Source organism: Syngnathus acus, chromosome 3 (assembly GCF_901709675.1).
Source record: "Syngnathus acus chromosome 3, fSynAcu1.2, whole genome shotgun sequence".
NCBI lineage: Eukaryota > Metazoa > Chordata > Actinopteri > Syngnathiformes > Syngnathidae > Syngnathus > Syngnathus acus.
Genome location: NC_051089.1, coordinates 2,575,673 through 2,591,267, shown reverse-complemented (window position 1 = coordinate 2,591,267; position 15,595 = coordinate 2,575,673). Strand labels below are relative to the sequence as shown.

The 15,595-nt window shown below is 42.1% G+C and overlaps 1 protein-coding gene across 2 annotated transcripts; it reads right to left on the bottom strand.

Annotated features, from left to right (window-relative positions):
* Positions 1 to 300: 300 nt before the first annotated feature.
* On the bottom strand, positions 301 to 13,852 carry slc6a5 (solute carrier family 6 member 5). Of its 2 annotated transcripts, XM_037246553.1 has the most exons (16): positions 13,461 to 13,852; positions 12,323 to 12,739; positions 11,549 to 11,699; positions 10,881 to 11,012; positions 10,603 to 10,776; positions 9,331 to 9,481; positions 8,668 to 8,800; positions 8,370 to 8,504; positions 8,188 to 8,291; positions 7,924 to 8,048; positions 7,728 to 7,840; positions 6,650 to 6,781; positions 6,464 to 6,563; positions 5,055 to 5,155; positions 4,027 to 4,194; positions 301 to 3,408 (listed from the first exon to the last, which is right to left on the bottom strand). In XM_037246553.1, exons 1-16 carry the CDS (start codon positions 13,461 to 13,463, stop codon positions 3,256 to 3,258), a joined length of 2,292 nt encoding a protein of 763 aa, XP_037102448.1. In that variant the 5' UTR covers positions 13,464 to 13,852; the 3' UTR covers positions 301 to 3,255. The 2 variants fall into 2 exon arrangements, with proteins under 2 accessions (XP_037102448.1, XP_037102447.1); XM_037246552.1 differs by lacking the exon at positions 13,461 to 13,852 and having other exon boundaries at positions 12,323 to 13,425.
* Between the last annotated feature and the right edge of the window lie 1,743 nt (positions 13,853 to 15,595).

Here is a 15,595-nt window from a genome sequence, read left to right as displayed (position 1 = left end):
AAGAAAATATAATAATATAAGATAGGTTGATTTAAAATACTGAACATGAATTTTCCTATCATAAACTGGTTCAGATGATCAATGAGAGCAGCACAGACTTGATGTAAAGTTGTTTGACATAAAAATGCGAGCATTGAGCAACAATCGAGCACGTTGCATCGTTTCATCTTTTATCTTTGATGATAACTTTCCAGAATGTGTTGTTTTCATGCAGTCGCGAAGCCTTTAGATGTGCCGTTTCGTGACAGCTTGAAAACCAGCTCGTCTTTGTTACCCTTGGCATGGTTCAAAACAAGCAGATAGGCAAGAAAGAAAATAACGTTTATTGATCATAGGTATACATTTCATGGTATAATAGCGATATATATTATTGGCAAAGATACTATTATTCAATTGCATTTTTATACATAAATACAAAATTGGAGGTAGGGCCTCAAAGATTGATGACAAGTGGAAAATAAATGCATTTCACATATATATATATTATATTCTTTTTATATCTTACACCAATTCTAAAACATATATATTTATATATATATATATATATCTACTCTATTTCTAAATCAAATGACGTCATGTTGGAGGCACATATCTATATCCATAGGCAGCTGTGCCTCACAAGAGATCACACAAAAATGTATGACATTACTCAAGTAATTAGAAATTTAACCTATGTCGTCATAGGTCGCACAGTAGCGTGCCAAACTGACACATAGACATAATAACAATACCATATGAGACAGACAATAAGCTTTTCTGTGGTGATCACACTACACTGTACTAGTCCAAGACATCTATAAGGCCAATGGTTACCTGAAGATGTTTTGTAACGTATTGGCAAACACCAAGATATACTGCATGGAACATGTATGGCAGTAGCTAAACCTTCTACACACAAATCTCATAATCCTTTTTTTTTTTTACTTTACTTTTTTTTATCCCCTTTGGTTGACTTGCAGGCAAAGTTATTCAAGTCATGAACGAATACGTTTTGTTACTTCATCCTCTGATAAGTTCTGTCTCACGTGACCAGAAAGCTCACTTATCATGCATTGACATACACATATTGAGTGCGTCACAATATATGGACATTGAGTTGAGCAACACAAAGTGCACATGCAAGCTTATTTCATGAAGCTATATGGATTCAGCGCCCTTTTTCTCCCCCTTAAAATAAAAGTAGAGATATTACTGTTGCCCTATAACCCATTATAATACAGCTCAGGGCAGACCAGACTTTTTTTTTTTTTTACATCCCCATCATCATCTTTAAACTCTAGTTTAGAGCATTTTGGAAAGGGGAGTGGGAAACCTGCACATCTTTCCTCGCCTACTGCCCTACAAACATCTGATTGATAAAGTTCAGTCAAAACTAACTAAAAGCCAATCGAGCCCACAGGGGAACGTTACGGGAGGACTCAAGCGAAATACACAAGCGCTCAATAAAAGCAACAATCAGGCTAGCATCGTTTTACAATCTCACTAGAATGTATTCTAAGTTCATATAAGTTAGGCATGGCTTCGAGAATCCAATTTTTTTTTTACATCTCTGAGCAACTGTTATTGCGGAAACCATCTGAGAACTCAACGCAATTAAACGTGCAGCCTCTCAAATGCTGGAGCCCCACGGGGTGGTCCGCAGCCCACCATTTGGAACCATCATGTTGCTTTTAAAGAGACTACAAAGCGAGCTACATGTATATTATATGGTACATTTACATCAAGACGTTATAGCTTATAATTTGCTGCACTTGCCAGTGGCAATCAGGCCGGAGTTTTACATTTGAATAGTGTTTCTTTGCTTTATCTCTGTGGAACTATTCAGAAAGCACTCCCGTGAGAGTGTTTTTCCGCAGAGCATAACAATACAGTTTTTCACATCATTCATTTGACGGAATTGTGGATACCTGAAACCCTGTTTTCAAGCGGACATACAGAGAAGCAAGAAGCATTCTTCTGAAATGGCAAAGAGGTCTCCGGAGCTATCTTGTATAAACACGTCCAAGAAGTGAGAAAGAAGCCTATTTCTGTTTTCTCGCCTTGCCACATCAAACATCTGCGCCAAGCGTTGTGGGGCGTGACCACACACACACACGTATACACACAAAACCGACACAATACAAAAACAACACGCACACATTCACTCTGTCGTCCTCTCTCTCTCTCTGCCGAAAGCTACAGATTTATAGTCAGGTATATGCACATTTTTAAATATGTATGTAAATCTATATATCTCATTTTTTTGTGGGTGAGCCTATTAAAACGCACACTGTGATGTTTTCACAAATGGCTCATAAATTCACAACACATACAAGAGCCTACTGCGATAAATACACTAAATAGATGCACGGAGTGACTATCAGGCTGAGTTTTAGCGCTTCAAAAAGGTTAAATGGCTTCTTCATCGTGAACTAAAGGGCAGATTGACATGATTTACATATACAGGGTTAAGATAAATACAGTATGGTGTAGTTGAGGGGGGGGGGGAAGAAGAGACCCTCACAAAGAGTCCCTGGGGGTCACGGACAAATATCACCCCAAGCAAGCATCTATAAGACAGCGGAGTCATCCGAGGCCAAAGTGTATCAAATGAAATGCATTGACGGCTTTACACGGACCAAGGAGGCACAAATTCCTGATTTTCTATTCTCCACTTTCTATTATGCAAAACAGTACAAGGAAGTAGAAAGTCCAACTAAAGGACAATGTACTGTTGCTTTTGTAAATACTGAGGAGCAGCCATGATCAATGTACTGCCACTATATTCAAAGGAACACATTTTCTCCCCATCTGTCACGAGTTTTCCTGTGTCTGCTTGTGCTGAGACAATTTCTTTTTTTTTTTGCACATAGATATGGTTGTAAGTACACACACACACATATATATGGCCACATAGACACATGACTCCATTGGGAGCAGCGAAAGTATTGCAGATTGCAGCTCTGTCCATTCATGACGATAGGTCACAAAGTCTCCCACGTTGGAAGGTTGCGGTGAAATTGCCAGTCATCATGAGTGGGAGGCAACGATAGACTTTCGGCTGAGCACAAAGCAGCAGCAACAGCAGTGGTGGTGGAGATGATTCCACCTGGGAGGCCCTCCTCCCTGAGAGAAGAGTGAGTAGGGGAGAGGAGGAGGAACATGAGGAAGACAAAGGGAGAGGGCGGTGAAACACTATAGAGGGGGGAGTGAAGGGGGGGCTGCTTCCGACAACCCCCCCCGCCCAAGGTTAGAGCTCTTCGGGGGCTGCTGTTACTAGAAAGAACTGAGCTGGAAGTCCGTAGGGGGCAGCTTGAGGCCGAGAGAGTTGGTCCCCAGCGGGTCCATCATGTTCTTGTAGCGTTCCCCACGATGCTTCATCAGGAAGGGACCCCAGTCGGGTTGAGGGGAGCAAACCAGCTTGAGACGCTGCAGCGGGACAGACAGAGGTCGCTGCGTTATTGCTCGTCCTGGCTTGTGTGAATTTGCATCCCAATTATACTGACACTGTAAGTTCAATTATGGAGAAAAATTGAGAAACTCTCCAGGGGGGTGGGAGATTTTTAGCAACCTTTCAAAAGCTACCACGAAATCTGCCTTTGTGTCTCAACAAGACAAAAAAGATGTTTTTAACAGGTCCAAATAAAAAATAAATCAGCCGGCTGCAGCAGGCTGCCAGGAAATTGGACCACTCCACACGTGACCTCAAATGCAAGTCAAAGAATCCATTTTAAAATCTTGCTGCAGCTCTATAAATCTCCAAATGGTCTTGGACTAAAAAAGAACCCAAATGAAATGCTCTTCGGGTCACCTGGGAAAGGGTCTATGTTGTTGAAAATGTGTATTTAAATACATTTTGTAAGGTTGAGAACAGTTTTGTAGCGACTGTGGAAAGAGAGATTGTGAGAGAACATGGAATTAAATATTCAACAGTAATTAAATGTGCCCTTTAAACAAACAAAAGAAAAAAGTGAATACTCAGCTGCCGGTGTGTTTTCCTCTGCTGATGATTGCTGATTTGCCAACAGCGCCTGACTAAATGATTACCTCAATTAAGGTGCCGGGAGCGAGGTACATCTTGATGACAAACATGATGGGGATCCAGATGACGGAACAGATAACCATTAGCCAGCCCATCACCATAGACCAGGTGGGGTAGGTGTAGTCCTCGTATGTCATAACGCTCCACTGAGAAAGACTCAGAATCAAGATGCCCTGCGTGGATCAACGTATTGACAGAGTGACCATGTCATTCGGCTCAATATAGCAAAAGAAAAATGTGCCGTAAAGAATAAAATAAGTATAAACAGCACTGGAATTGAGGAAGTCGTGGAAATGGGAGAAAAGGGAACAAAGACAGAAATAAATGAAGGCCAATCGATGAGCTCCCCAAGAGAACTGGACTTCTCGTGAGACCACCAGCCGGCCGACTGTGGCTCCATTTGTCATCGTCAGCCCTGCTTCTGTGCCGCAGCCATTTTCAGCACAATGACTAATATATATTCTGTCCCGTGGCCAATATTGAAAGGAAGGCGAGCTCTGCGGATTGGACACACTCTGCCGGATAGCATGCCATCGCACACATTATTGTTATTTTTCAAAATGACTTTTTTTTTTAAGAGGGGGGAAAAATGCATGTGTCCAAACGTTTCCCAAAGGTGCATAATAACCATAGCATATTAATCAATGGGCAAATCAGAAAGTGAAATGGAGCTCAAATAAACAATTAATACACATTTGTGACCGTGAAAAGACAAAGTGGAACATAATTGATAGATAAAGATAATTTGTTTTCAGTACTCGGGCTTAGATGTAAGCGCTGGACAACTTGCATTTGGAAATAATTGTGAGGCCATTTTAAACAATGTTGTCAGCCGACTTTAAAAGGTTTTTGGGAAAACAATTCAGACTTTGTGACATGATGGCAATCGTAAAAGAAGTCATTTTGCATTTTCGCGTTACAGGGAAATTGGAATTTGAAAGGCAATAAAATGGGCACTTTTAAACTCGGCGTGTGTGTGTGTGTGTGTGTGTGTGTGTGTGTGTGTGTGTGTGTGTGTGTGTGTGTGTTTCACCGTCAGAATGGTTGGTGTCACAAAGGCCCAGCATAGTCTCCAGAAGCGATTGGGCTGAAAACCAATCATCATTTCAATATCCTCGCAAAACCTTTGAAGCCCTGCAGAAGGAATGAGGGGGTGGAGGGTAAATGAAATAAGAGTAGATATTGCATAAAGTCACCAAACCGGGGTTTAAAAAGTCTCTTAAAGGAGACGCTAAATTCCAATTCCTGGCTTCCTGAAGAAGGAGGAGGGAGCAGGTGGCTTCATTCCTCTCTGATAAATGACATTGAGTGGCATCAAGAGGCAGTCGGTGTGACGGCATGCTACCTTATGGCCAGCCAAACAGAAGCTGGAGGGGAACAATTTCATCTACACGCGTTAATTGGCTTTTACAACAGTGACACCTAGTGGCCAAGACTAGTACAATACTCCTCAAAGACCCTTCAGTCACTAAAGCGGAGTTTGACGAAACGTTTTACATTTAATTTTACTTGATTTAACTAGAACCTTAGTTAGGACATTATAAATAACTTGAAATGAGAGAGAGACGGAACGCGGGTGTTAAGAATAAAGACAGAAATCAATGAGTGTAAATCGATGCATGGCGAGCAGCCACCCGACTGCGGCTCCTTCGTCATTGTCAGCCCTGATTTGGTGCTACAGTGATTTCCCGCATAGATCTGCTGCAAAACAGGCCAACAATGTTAACCCTGTTCAATATTTATCATCTCAAATCCCTGTGGATAGTCAACACAGAGTTGAGCCAAGTCACAAACTCTGTGACTATATCTTAAACCACAGTGTAACTGACGAGAAGAGTTTGTAACCTCAATCTGGTTAACAGAAAAGCCCACTAGTAGTCGTTTTTCTTCCGCCATTTTGATTGACGTGTGGCACTATGCTTCTACTCGCAGTTTAGTCTTGGTCCTACAACACACATCCATTTCTAGTACAGCACACAATATGAGCAAGAAGAAAATACTTGGGCAATATTTTGTCTGCAAATTTAAAATTTGCTTAATGTCTGTGTTTATTATTTTTATATCCTCGTCGGATTCATCTTTTGCGATCTGACAATCTGCGTAGGGACCACTTTTTCACAGACACAAGCATTGCAATCAATAGAAAACAGACTCCGAAGTAATTTGCAGCAAAACAAAATGTGATCCCCACAAGATCTGTTTTCACGACTTTGTGTATCAAGATGAGTAACAGTGCCCCAAAGAGGTCAAATCTGGTACTGCAGTGCGTGAATGTAGAAACGAAACCCCATGATTGAAAGCGTGAAGTGCAGTTAACGCTGACGTTGTCACCCACAGCTTTCACACAATGTCAACTTTAGCCAGTTTTATTCAACCTTCTAAAAAGGATGACACAAAGGTGAGGAAAAGTAAAAGCTTCAGACCGAGACCTGCTGTACTCACCATAGAGATAAGAAATCCCCACAAGCTCAAAGATGGCGATAATAACCAAGGAGTAGGAGGCTGCATACGTGTCCACCAACTGCAGCATGTACATGCCATTCTGTCACACACACACAAAATATTATCAAAACTCATAGCCATCACCATTTTTAGCAAAAAGCCTTTTGGATTTGAACCATGTGATACCTCAGTGATCATGGGAAATCCCAAGATGAAAAAGGCGAGGCAGCAAACCAGGGTGAAGATCGGTTTGTGCTTCCTCAAGTACTTGGGGAACTCGTCCGACACGGAGGTCACGATGGTCTCAATGGTTGCGAACTGAGAACGGAAAGAGTAGAGGGAGAGAAGGACGGAAAGAAGATGAATAGACAAACACGACCCAAAAAAAAAGGGGCATCAATCTTTCCACCTCCTCTAGCCTCTCGCCTCCTGAGCTCGCAAAACTAATTTCCTGTCAACACCGAAAGTCGATTTGAGTCCAAATGCTCTCTCAGCCGCCGAATGAAAGGAACATCTTTTAACCTTCCTGTTGGTTTGTGTGCTACTGTGTCCTCTTTACTACTTTGCTCAAATTGCGGCCATGTTGGATCTGCAATTGTTTGCCCTTGATTGAATCTGATCGTGGAAAAAGTTGTTAAATACAATCTTGTAATATAATTAATTTTTGTTCCAAGAAAAAATATTGTATTGCTTAGACACAATAGCATTTATTCATTACCACAACTGAATTGTGTCAAGATGGGAAAAAATGTTGCTTTTCATAATTTGACAGTAAATCGCTGCAAACAACCACCGATCAATCACAATATTTTTTTTATTATATTAAATGTCTTGGAACTCTGTGTTTTCCTACCTTCAGTTCTTTGTTTTCCTAATAACACTTAAGGCCAATTTCGTTTTCGCCATTCACACAGACCCCCTTCTGCTATTCGGAGTGTTTCAGAGCACTTCCTCCAAAATCTGTCCCAATGGGCAGCATTAATGGACAATTATGTTAATTGGGTCAATGTGTGCGGCAGTAATCACTTTTAAGCTGGTAAAGAGTTTAAAGCAGACAGAAAGAGACCGCAATGGAGTTGGGACTCGTCTGCCTTTGTTAAGATTCTCTGGCGTTAGCCAACTGTCTGGGGACACGCTCAGTTGCAGACTTCATTGGGTCACTGAACCCAAAAGAATCAAACACTGTATGCTTGGAGAAATCTTCTCACCTCGTCTATCTTATAAGCAAACCTGAGCATAGAAATCCAGAGGAGGTAACGGTTACCATGGTATCCAGGCCGAGAGTCAGGAGCATGAGAAAGAAGATGATAGCCCAGAATGGAGACAGGGGAAGTCTGGTCAGAGCTTCTGGGTACACCACGAACGCTATGCCTGGACCTTGGGTCACACACAAATGAATTTTTTGCCCCGTTGTGTAACAGTAGCAAGCCAAGATGCTGCATGCGAGCTTGCGTTCCTACCTTCATCTGCTACTTTGTCAATTGGCACGTCCAACTCGTGTGCCATGAAACCAATGACAGAAAAGATGACAAAGCCAGCAAATATGCTGGTGGCACTGTTTGTACATGTCACTATCACCGTGTCCCTGCAGGTAAACAAAAGGAAAGACAACTTAGCTGTTTGTCAAGAGCGGCCATATTTTGAAATAAAGGCTTCCGTTGTCCTAACAAGTGACACTTTCCAAGTCATTTGCCAGAAGCATCCTTTACCTTTTGTGTGTTTACCTGTAGCAGTTATTGTGGAATTTATTGTAGGAGGAAAGCGTGATCAGGCCTCCCCAAGCGGCAGACAGTGAGAAAAAGATCTGAGTGGCTGCATCTTTCCACACCTGATGGGGGAGAGACTCCACATTAGAAGCAGGAAGGAAACTTTCGAGTCACACTTCAAGCCAGACGGCATCACGCACCTTTCCATCCATGAGTTTCTCCCACTTTGGTGTAATGAAGTAGAGGATGCCGTCGGCGGCCCCCGGGAGGGTCACGCCTCGGATTAGCAGAATCACAAGTACCACGTAAGGAAAAGTGGCTGTGAAATACACCACCTTTCAAAAGAAGTAATGATCAAAATCATAAAGACGCTAGGATTGACAAGAAAATCTCTCAGCATTAGGTTGCGGGTTGTATACTTTTGTCCACAAGAGGGCAGTATACTACAAGTTGATGGTATTATCTAGCTTTAACAAGTGCAAACAACAGCAAAATTACCTTCCCTGAGGATTTGATTCCCTTGGCCAAAGAGGCGTAGACAATAATCCAGGCCAGAAACAGACAGCCTGCCAGAGGCCAGCGGATGTCTCCTGGGTATTCAATTCCTTTGGAGATGTGCAGCACGTTGTACCTGCACGAGGAGCCATCAAATACCAGCAAACAACACTCGACTGTCAATACTGTACACTATGTGTTGCTAAATTGTTAAAAAATATAAAACAATAATAAAATTAAAAAAACATCACATGCCAATGGTGAACACCAATGGTTAAAAACAAGAGGATGCTTTAGCAAATCTACCTTTGGAAAGATAATGCTCCCATCTGGTAGCCAAATAAGCAAAATATTAGGAACACCATATAAGGCGTCCGTTCGTCACTATACTGCAAGAGTGTAATCCAAAACTCAGCATTATTATCTTTGAATCTCATTGAGAAAAGACAGCTCACGTGCTGTTTTTTTTTTTAATTTTTGCTAGAATTTAATTATTTGTTTTTATAAAGGATACAAGAAAATTTAAATCTGGACATCCAGTCGGAAGGAAAATGTGATATGTTCACATGAGAGCCTAAAAAACAGCAGCTTTAAGGGATGCATGTCATAAAACATACATTTGCATAGATTCGATTTTTTTTCTCACCAGCTAGAAGCTTCACTCACTTGAAGTACTCCTCACTCGGGCTGACATATGTCTTTCCACCTTCCACGGCCATGTTTAATAACTTGCTCAAGTTTCCAACAGTGTTGGCAGACAGACAAAAAGAAGAGTTCTTGATCGAGGTGAAGTTTTTGTCCCGCAAGATGCACGAGTCTGTTCAAAGGAGAAACCGCATGTTTAATTTTTTATTTATTTTTTAAAGTAGATGACAGATTAGTGTTTCCCAACTTTTATTGCTCAAAAAAACATGCAAAAGGTCACAAAAAGTACCAACCCCAATTCCAATGAGAATAGAAAGTGTAAAACGTAAACAGACGTCAATGAGTTGAAAATCTCATTTTCATATTCAATTGAACACACTACAAAGAAAATGCGTGAAAATGTTAAAAATTAAATAATAAAAAAACGTTACCCGGGCGTTTCGACAGCACTAATTAGTGCTTCACTAACAACACGCCCCCATATTTATCTTTCTCCTCAACACTTTTGTTGTGACGTCACATAGCAAATGCTGTTTAACAACACGCCCACATTGTTTTGTCAGAGAAATTTCTCAAAATTAGAAAAAAGAAATATCACAAAATGTGTCTTTTAGAAAGACATTAACATCATAAAGGGCATTTATTAAAAAGGCAACAATGTTTAGTTCCGACGTTTTTGAGAAAGGGTGCCAGAGCAAGTAGTTCTGCTAATAGCCAGCAGGGGTCAGTAGTGCGCACACTGCAGCACTGCAGCAGCTCAGTCAGTACAGTAAATATGTCAAGCAAGCAGTTTTTGTGCTGAATTCACACAATCTCAAGAGGCAAATATCACGGCAAATTCGTTAAATTTCGATACAAATTCGATGCGTACTCTTTTCAATCGCATGCTTTTGCATTTTACCATAGCCAAAACATTATTTCACTTTTATAAACATGCTTTATGAAAGAAAAAATACATTAGGAACGCTCCAACTGCTAATAGATGTATAAAACATGTTAATATCATATGGTAACGTATAAAATAATATATCAACATCACATCTATAACATGTGGTCATATTGAGGTTAGTCAATACTCTAAAACTCTCAAATGAAATGTACTGCACAGGCTATCGATGTGTTGAATGAAAAGCACCGCATAGATCACAGGTCAGGATTCATTTTCTGCAGGACACCTCAACTAAGATTCGTGACGCATTGCGCATTGTGCACTGCGCGTGCATGTGCGTGCGTGCGTGCGTGTGTGTAAGCGACCAGTGAATGTGCGTGAATGTGTGTGTGTGTGTGTCTTACCTAATAGCAGCATGTCTTTGTCCTTACAATCCACCGTGTTCCACGCATTCCTACAGTTAGCCCATGGCAGTGAGCCCTTCAACGAAGCGAACAGGTAGTACAGTGTCCAGCACATAATAATATTATAGTATATGGCTATCAAGACAGATATTATCAACATGGCAATCCCGCAACCTAAAATAAATAAATGAGACGAAATATAGCAATTACTCTTAATGAAAGTGGAGACTGGTGAGGATGGTAAATGCTGTTGCAGTTGATTGCAAGGGCCAGTGTACCTTGTAGTGCCGGGATGCACTTCCACACCGACACGGGGCCCTGGCTGGCAAACTGGCCCAGGGACACTTCCAGCAAAAAGATGGGGATGCCGGCGATCCCCAACATTGTCAGGTAAGGGATCAAAAATGCACCTGGAAGGGACATACAAAGACGAGCTACAGAGAATGGCAATAACAGGTGACAGAAAAGGCAAATATTAAAAAAAAATAAAAAAATAGAAAGAGAGGTACAGGGTATAGAAAATTGCAAAACAATAATAGGCTAACATTGCAACATAAGATAACATGGCAAATATCACTGTACTGTTACTTCTATTAATAATAATGCTTACAATTTTGCGTCGGAAATGTTCTACAGTTGAAAAAAATCCGCAAATTTTATGCAAACTGCTGCCATTTTCAACACATTGATTGGTGGTGAAATAAAAGTGCTTACACAAAATGAATGAATGATATGTCTAAATAATATTGAAAGTGTACAATACAAGCGTATTATTATCACTTTTACTATGTTAATATTTCTTCTATAAACGTTTGCGGTTCTTATTGGCCTATCGGAGATGTTAGGAATAAACTTTGGTTTCATTTTGAGTGGGAGTGGGGGGAAGCATGCGGGGTGCTATTGTACTATTTGTTCCCTAGAGTGTCAAACTCTCCAGCCCTCTTACCTCCACCGTTCTGGAAAGCAAGATATGGAAACCTCCACACGTTTCCCAGTCCCACTGCATAGCCAACCATGGAGAGAATAAAATCCAGTTTATTGGACCAGTTTCCCCTGGCCTTGTTCTCGTCCCCTTCCTCATCATCATCGCATTCAGCCTGAGAGGAGAAAACGACGAGATAATTTTCCAAATTATTTTAATTAAAAAAAATATATAAAAATACGTCCCAGAGCCCAAGATCAGAAGAAAATTTGTTTTTTCTGAACGAATGAACATATCTGCGGGTTTAAAACACAAACTGTCAATTTGGGCCAAAATATTATCAAACGTCTATCAAAACACAGTGGATCTCAAATAATATAAAAAAAAAAGTTTCGCTGAGTGTAGCAAGAGAGAGGGAGGAGAATTAATCCGCAAAAGAGTAAATCTCATTATAAACCCGCATTGAAAAAAATCTAACTATCGCGAGATCGACACGTCACAAAAAAAACGCCGTGCTTTGCAGAAATTTTTGTCCAGTGTTTGAAAAAAAATCATTCCACAACCTCCAAACATCCTTTACCACACAACATGCGCAATAATACACTCAGATGAATACAATTTGGGCAATTCTGCAGCAACAAGCCTGGAATGCAAGCAAATATTTGGCAGTCATGCACGTGCTTGTTTTTGAAGTCTGCCAACCGCTAAGACAAAATACAAGAGATATGCACAAGTTTACATCACGTTAAGAGCAAAACATGTTCATCCGAGTCAAACGCTTGTTTTTCGCGGACTTACTCGCGTCAGGGAGCCTGCTTGAACTGACATGTTGCCATCTACGCCCATCACCACGGTGGTCTGGCTCATAGGGGTCCAATTGGAAGCGGTGTTGTTCTGCTCCCCGTGCAAAACTGACGGCTCCTTCCCAAAGGCCGAATTAGCCGTCATCATCGCCGGGACGACAGGTGGGCTGTTTGTGAACGTCCCGTATGCTTTATTGGCGTCCGGTGCTCCCGTTGGTACATTTTCCGGGGGACAAAAACTTTGGCTTTCGTTGCATGGAGGCGGCGGCTTAGGCGCCGGGTGGTTGTGCTGAGGAGTGGCCGGCTGAGGCGGGTTGATTTCGGGTTGGTTTCCTGTTAATCCCGCAGTTCCGTCCGGCTGCTGCGTGGGGATGTGGCCCACCGGTTGTTTGGCCATGTTTCTCTGCTCGTCCTGGAACATGGAAGCGGGGAATGAAGACGACAAAACAAAAGTGTGTCACAAGTGCAGAAAGTGGAAGAATGTCGGGTCCGTGCGGCGCATCTCTGCTAGGGGATGGAAAGGGTAGACAAAGTGGCTCTCCGCGACGATTTGGGGACGCATTCTCTATTCACAGCTCACGGTCTGGACCGGCTGTGCATGTGGGGATGCGCGTGTTAGTGGGAGGGGGGTTGCTTTGCTATACCCCCTCTTGTGTCGTTCTGCAGGATTCTTTAATTTTACGGCCCATTTCCCCCTCGTGTCATTCAACCACACACACATACGCGTCCAACATTTTTAATGGGCAATACACAAGCTGCTGCGGGTCTATGCGGCTTCGATCTCGCACGACCACCGCCGGAATTACTGCGGCTTGACCCGAGGCGCGCAATTATAAACCCGAAATGTAGCCCATGGGGGGGTTCTGGAATAAAAATGAACACTGTAAAGATATAGACAAAAAGTGTTACGACTAAATAGCTAAGCTCTAAAAATATCACAAAATTATAAAGTAGTTTAAATCAGTGTGGAAATGAGCAGTGAAGTCCGACCGTGTGCTGCATTTCAGCACCACGGACAGCGCAAAGAAAGCACAGCCAAGAGAGTCCAAACACCAAGGTAGCAAAGTCGAAAGTGTTCCAAAAGAATGCGAAACCATACGCAAGGAGGGGGAAATGGGATGTGAAATACTTACCATGCCGCGGAGTTCTCCGAAGAGGCTCAAAGTGTTGTCCGTGGAAATGACGAGTGGTGTGAGCGAGCTGACTTGCTCGTGTGCGCGCCAAACCGGCGCGTGCACCGATTTTCTTACTCGGGGTCCGTGCGTCAGTGCAGAGCAAGGTGCCCTTGGCGGGACATTTTCGTGATAATAGCACTTTGATAAATCATTTGGCCCTGTGGATTGGGAGTTTTTTGTTTTTTTTTGGGAAGGGACACGCCACGGCGTACGGACAGGATGGATGTTCGCGTACACGCGTGTATTTAACGCGTTTGTTACGCACGCAGTTACAATACCTGGACGCCGGGCGCGTGCGTTGTAACACTTGCGCACTCCACTTAACACGTGTCACTTACACGTACAGATGCGCACTCCACTATTGCTCAAGTATACTTTTGCGCGCACACGTGAACGCGTACCCACGCCCACAGCACGTGGTAAAAAAAAAAATACTGTTAAAACCGTTTGTGGTGCGAACACTGATTGGGACAGCAAATAGTGTATCAAAACACTCTCACTGGTTTTTGGACACACACTACAGCCCCCCTTTTTGTATGTTAATCAACTTTGGGGGGTCTCTACAACGATTGCACAAGTCTTGCACAAAAAGGGGGGAGGGGGGGGGGGTAGCATCCTAAATCAATCTTGTGAAAAAGTGGAGCCTGCGCGTGAGGCTGTGACGAAGAAAAGTACTATGTTAGATCCCTGAATGCTGCATTGCGCATTTAGTCTCCAAGCTTTTGTTTAAACAAGGAAAATACTTTACATTTCACATCTTCGGATTGTTTTTAACAATAGTTGCACACGTGGAAAACATTTCGTAAAGCCTTTCCTGTAGCAGCATGTGCTTATTCGTTAAAATTTTGCGCCTCAGCTAAAATACTCCCGTGCAGCGTTGCCTAGCGACCGCATGAAGCGGTATTGTTGCCAACTAATGACGGGGAAAATAAAAACGGGCCGTTTGTTTTGACTAATGTTGATACATTTAGACACTGTCGCGCTTTAATCTGCACTCTGCTACGAGTTATTTTTAATCACTGGGTAACACACAAGATCATGAAGGCCTATTTTAAAAGATGAAGGTGAAAATAAACGAGTGGGATTACACAACCCGGTAATGCAGCACGGATTTTGATATGGAACCGTCATCAATTTTAAATAAAATAAAAAATCTATTCATTTTCAATGACAATGACGCATTCTACACAGCGCAACTATGAGTCAATGCTCGTTATGCGTTTAAATAGTTATGCGGTGAGAGAACATATGCTACTTTAAAATACTTCTTTTTGCAAATAGTCACAACGAAAAATAAAACTCTTAATCGCAGAATATGCTGGCGTGTTTAATCACTTTGACAGACATCGGCCGGTTTGTTCATATATGTTGAAAAACCAACATTGTTGGACCAACATGAACCCAAAATATATATAAAAAAAATAGAAACACAGAATTAATAACAAATAGAAAGTTTCTAGCCTGTCGCTATGTGTCAAAAAATTAGTTTGTACAAATTGCGACTTGGATTTATCCCCCCACGTTCAATGTCGGAGCTGCAAGACTTTAATATGCGCACCGCGCTCCTTCCAAATCTGACTCCGTTCCAGATAAGAGACTGGGACCGCTGTATTAGCCTCGACTTTAATTACATTGTCAACTGGAATAATTGTAATTGATTTGTGGCTTTAACACACGAGCGCGCGCGCGCACGCGTTACACATCGTACAAAACGGTCTCAATGCCCTAAATACTTTTAAATGGCTGCAAAATATTTATTTAGAATTATTTATAAAATGTCCGTTTTGTACGATCTTTGGAGATTTACGAGAAAGTGCTGCTTGACTACGTTTGGGTTGGTGCCGCGGTTAATTACACATGCGTCTATAATTAATGGTTCACTCCCACTGTCGCGTGGGTGATAAGCAGCCGCATCCATCCGAGGCGCCTGGAAACTAGTGATTCAGTGGTGGAGGTCACTCGGAGGCCCGCGACTCTCATCACCATCATCATCATGCTCATCATCACCATCACTCTCAGCTGACAAGGAACCTCACTTACAACATTCTCTTTGCTCTCCTCACAAAATGACCAACGATATGAAGTTACCTTTT